This window comes from Podarcis tiliguerta (assembly GCF_965153285.1).
Source record: "Podarcis tiliguerta genome assembly, chromosome: 8".
Taxonomy (NCBI): Eukaryota; Metazoa; Chordata; class Lepidosauria; order Squamata; family Lacertidae; genus Podarcis; species Podarcis tiliguerta.
Genome location: NC_139541.1, coordinates 42,331,869 through 42,336,951, shown reverse-complemented (window position 1 = coordinate 42,336,951; position 5,083 = coordinate 42,331,869). Strand labels below are relative to the sequence as shown.

Here is a 5,083-nt window from a genome sequence, read left to right as displayed (position 1 = left end):
ACTTCAAACTCATCAGAGTAAACGAAATGATAAATAGGCAGGAACTTGCATGTAACAAACAATGGTTCGAAGTCATAATGGTGTTACAACATTCACTTACCCATAGTTAACACTGACCAGTTTGTCATGTTCAGATGGCATGACAAGTCAAGAGCAGAAGCAATGGAGGAGGGAAGGGGGGAAAGAAACCACATAACCTCACTACTTTGTTCCTATAACTGTGGTTTAATGTTCCTAGAACATTAAACCACAGTTGAAGGTTCTGTTTGGCTGAGGCCACTCTCTTCTTACCTAACACAGATGAAGTGAGAGGGCCCTATTTAAGCAAACATGTGCTCAGGAACCAAAGCAACCTAATTTTACCCAGGTAGAGCTTAGAGTCATGCTCTCCTCATTGTCGGAAGGCTGCAACAGCCAGTCACATGAAGTTTGTTTCCAGTCTCTGAACTTGAGGCTATTTGCTTCATTTCCAGATATGTCTATAATGTTTTTAAAAAACAAGTCTGCAGGAAATTTATTAGGTATTTTTATGTGCATTTTTCCCAATAAACAAACTTATATACAGTTGTGCCAAGTACCGGTATTTGCATTTTTGCAAGTTATTTTGTCCTAATAGAACACATTTTTGTATCTTGTTTTGACCAATATACACATTTTTGTATGCATTCTGGAGTTGCAAAATTGCATTGCAAAATATGGAGAAGTGTGACATCTGAAAGAGATCTGTTTTAGTTTGTATAGGTTTTAGAAGTGCAAATTTTGTAGGTTTGAATTATGAATTGAACTAATTTCTTCCCTGGGCTGACCCTGAAGTGAGGAAATGTCAAAAGTGTAAACACTTTGGTGACACTGGAAATTCCTTAACTCCTTGGTTCAGGATTTGCTGTGCAAATCCGAAACCTAGTTTTGTTTTATTTTCAGAAGGAGGGATAGGAAACAAAACAACTCATTCCAAATGGTTAACTACAAATATCACACACAACTGGAAGTCTTCCCTCATTCATTCACACACACACAAACACACTCACACAAGGCAACCACCCTGATTCCATGTCTGAAAATGTAAGAGGAAATTATGCTCTTTCGCCAGCTTCAACAAAAACAGGAACTTGCATTTCCAAAAATTGTCACACAAACCACACTTCCTCACAGTGCCTTTTTCGGCCAAAGTGTTCCCTTAATTATCTCCATGTGGTCCCCTCTCTTCAGGGATTTAGCACTACCAGCCTCCCAAGTGCAGCATGCACAGATAACAGCTTCCTTGAATAGGAGTTGTGGGGGTTTCAGGGATGGGGAAACAAAGCAGGTAAAGCACATTGGGTGAAGACATCCCATTTACTTTCTGGTGGGTACAGAAAATACAAATGCAACTTGAAACACAGCGGGGGCGGGGGGGAGGAAATGCCCTTGCTGCACTTTAAGGCACTAATGTGTACATAGCCCTAATCTGGGGTAGCAAAGAAATGTCAGATCTTCAAGTATTTTAAGACAGCTAGTATGTCCCTGGTAGGTAGTGCTTTTCTCCTAAAAAAAAAAAAGTGCCAGTACTGTGTACCCTTGAGAACCTTCAGGGGAGAAAGCACTGCTGGCAGGTCTTTTCCATGCTAAATATACCAAGTTCCTTCAACTTTTACTCAAACAACCTGTTTCCCGTCTCATGGATAATCTGCACTGCCCTCCTCTAAACCTATTCTGTTTTTTAAATAAATACTTCTTAAAGCATCCAAAACTAGACATAGTATTCCAGGTAGGGCCCAGCTAGGGCAAAATAAAGTGGAGTTTACCTGAACATGGCATCATATCATCTCAGCTGCTATCATCATCATCATTATAATTTATATACCACCCTATACCCAGAGGTCTACCCAAGATGAGAAAATAAGTTGTCAGCCATTCCCATGTGTCATCATTGTTTATTTGTATGCTGTTTTTTCATCATAGATCATGCTCAAAGCAGCTTACAACTTCAAAAAATTTACATAATTCACGAGCATTTACAAGACAGAACAACATGTAAATAGTTATATAAACAATAGGCTAATGAAAATATCTCTTAATAAAAATACAGTAAGATGAAACAATCCACCGATAATTTTTTAATGAGGACTAATAACACCTAAAATAATACATCTCCAAAATTAAATCTTGACCCTAGCAACAACAATCACCAAGCAATAATGCCCCATCTCGAGGACTTTCAGCAGCAGCAGAAGCCTTTGATGCTCAGGGGTCACATAATTAGTTAGTTATAAACTAGGTGTCTCATGCTGCCCTCCCTGTACCATGTATTTGTGTATCTATGTGACATATGGATAGATAGACACAAACTGCAAACATTTTAACACCAACCATTTAACTTCTGAATGATAACTTTATCATGCATTAGTTCCCATCCCATTCCATCCCCACCCCCTGTTGCGGCATTCAAATTCTTGTTGCAATCAACAATAATAACATAGCACAATAACCAGAAAGTTGAATTATCTATTTTCATAGTTTGAAAATAAATTTTAAAAACTAAAAAAAATGATGAATTAACTCAACATAAGTATTGTAAGAGTATTGCTGCTAGCTGTGCCCTTATTCAAAATACTTTCAAAGTTTGGGCTTTAGCAAAAGGAATGCTGGGATAGCAGGATAGCCAAAACAGATTCCCACCAGACACAATAATATTTCAAGGTGATATCTCTGGTCAGCAATTTCAGTTCTGGAGCAATTTCTGCAGGTAGAAGGTTGACTTGATTATTGTAAGCACTGGAAAACTTCGGGAAAGAACCTGCCACGAGCATCTTCTATCTTGGGTACCCTAGTAGCCAGCAGAACTAGGCATGGGGGATAAATTCAATTCATTCACATTTGAAGATGAACCTACTTAATTTGTATTTTTCTAAAAGAATACATGAAGTGAAACACAGCCATTTAAATCTGCACTTCTTCCTATTTTGCAATGCAGTTCTCCAGCCACGTAATAGGTACAAAAATGCAAGTGCTAGATGAAAATGTGCATATCATTGCTTATATTCATGAAAATAAAACACCAGTCTGCATTTATTGGTGAAAATAGCTTTGCAAAAATGTGTATATTAGGTTAAAATGCATACAAAAATGTAGTTACTAAGAGAAATCCACGCTAAAATACTGATGAATATTCATGAGGACTCTTAAAAAAATTAACTGATATGGAAATGTGAAGAACTGAACTTAAGATTGAAAAAATGGGAAAGTGGAAGAAACTGAAATTGTTAGATTTGTCCATCCCTAAGAAGGATTGAGTAGAGGTAGCACATCTTAATGCAGCCAGGGCTCATGGTTCTTTCATGGAGATATTGTGAGGTATCCTGGGCAGAGCAAAAATGTAAGCAGGTAACAGCCTGGATACAGGTAGGAAAGTTGCTTGGATAGAATAGACGTCAAGAGTTCTCCACATTCCAAAGTTGCTAATGAACCACAGATAAGGTTGTTGCTGCACACAAAAACTCTCTGGGACTCCCTCAGATTGCCAGGTGCCACAACAGCATTGCCTTGGTCTCACATCCATTATTTTACCCCAGCAACCTCTGAGGTTCTTCCTTTGTTTATTAATATACACAGAAAATGCTCATATCAGAGGAGGAATATTTTAGTCTAAAGTTACCTCCTTACTCCCCTGGAGTTACAGAGCCTGCGCTGAAGCAGTACCTTCTCTAGTAAGTTTCTCCTCTGTGTCTTCCTGCATTTTGGCAAATAACTTGGCAAAATTGGTCTCTCGTAGTCCCCCACGGAAGCTCCGGGCAGCAAAAGCATAGAGGATGGGGTTCAGGACGCTGCTTAAAAAGCATACGGACCCATGAAGGTTTTTTATCGCTTCAGTTGTCTCTAGCAAGGCCTTTGCCTTCTCCGGTTGAGCATATTTCAGCAACAATGCAGAGATTATGACGAGATTTAAGATGTGGTAAGGCAGCCAACACACAAAGAAGGCACCCACCACAGCTGCAACCAGCTTCCCAGTTTTCATTTCCTTGCAGCGTCTCAGTGTCCGAATCCTTCTCATCATACAGGTGTAGCAGATGGAGAGAATAGAAAATGGGATCACGAAGGCAAACAAGGTCTCCAGAACATTGACTGCAAGGCGGTGCTCATCTGAGAAATACATGTCATCCGTACACTCTCCAACCTTGTTCTTGGTCGATGCAGATATCAAAGTTGGGCATGCAAAGACACCTGCCAGCAACCAAACTGCCAGCAAAGTCCTGCACACCACATGTGGCCTCCGCCACATTTGGGAGGCGAACGGAAAGACCACAACAGCAAAGCGGTGCAGGCTCATCAGGGTGATGAAGAAGATGCTGGCATACACAGTTAAGTAGACGAGGTAGATGAGAAGTCTGCACACGACATTTCCAAAGACCCAGCTGTTGAGAAAATAGTAGATCCAGAATGGTGCTGTCAACATGACCATTAAGTCAGCCAAGGCCAAGTTCAAGATGACATTAATGGTGAAGGAGCGCTGGGGGAACTTGGTAAGAACCGTCCAGACCACAAGACAATTCCCAGGCATGCCAACCAGGAAGCAAGCCCCAAGGAAGAGGCTTGGAAGCAAGCTGGCCTTCATCCATGACACCTCTGTCACCGTGTTGTTCCCATACATTATTGTAATATTGGGGGGAGCCAATGCAGAGCTCAGCCTTTGCAAATAGGTGGCAGAAAATGAGTGAAACTACAACACCAGTGCAGAAAGGAAATGACTGGGGCTGATGCACATGATGTTGGTACATTACCACATTTTCTCAAAATGTTGGTAAAAGCCAAACATTGCTTCTGAAGGGGGGCTTCCCCTTTCTGTTCTTGTACTCAAACTAGGACTACTCAGCTGGTTTGCAACATATGTTTATGCTAAGTACGGAAGCTCTGTCATTGCAACCTACATGCCCCCGGAATATGTTTACCTGGGTACAAGGAGGAAAGTTGCTTGGCTAGGATAGACATAAAGAGTTCTCCACATTGGAAAGTAACTAATGAATCACAGATAAGGTTGTTGCTGCACACAAAAACTCTCTGGGACTCCCTCAGATTGCCAGGTGCCACAATAGCATTGCCTTGGTCT

At 40.8% G+C, this 5,083-nt stretch overlaps 1 protein-coding gene across 1 annotated transcript; it reads right to left on the bottom strand.

Annotated features, from left to right (window-relative positions):
- Window positions 1-1,897: 1,897 nt before the first annotated feature.
- On the bottom strand, window positions 1,898-4,642 carry LOC310683570 (leukotriene B4 receptor 1-like). Its single transcript, XM_083453505.1, has one exon. The coding sequence runs from the start codon at window positions 4,625-4,627 to the stop codon at window positions 3,653-3,655; it is 975 nt and encodes a 324-aa protein (XP_083309631.1). The 5' UTR covers window positions 4,628-4,642; the 3' UTR covers window positions 1,898-3,652.
- Between the last annotated feature and the right edge of the window lie 441 nt (window positions 4,643-5,083).

What these genes read in the sequence shown, in the direction of transcription:
- LOC310683570 (XM_083453505.1), bottom strand. Translation starts at nt 4,627, where the DNA reads ATGTATGGGAACAACACGGTGACAGAGGTGTCATGGATGAAGGCCAGC.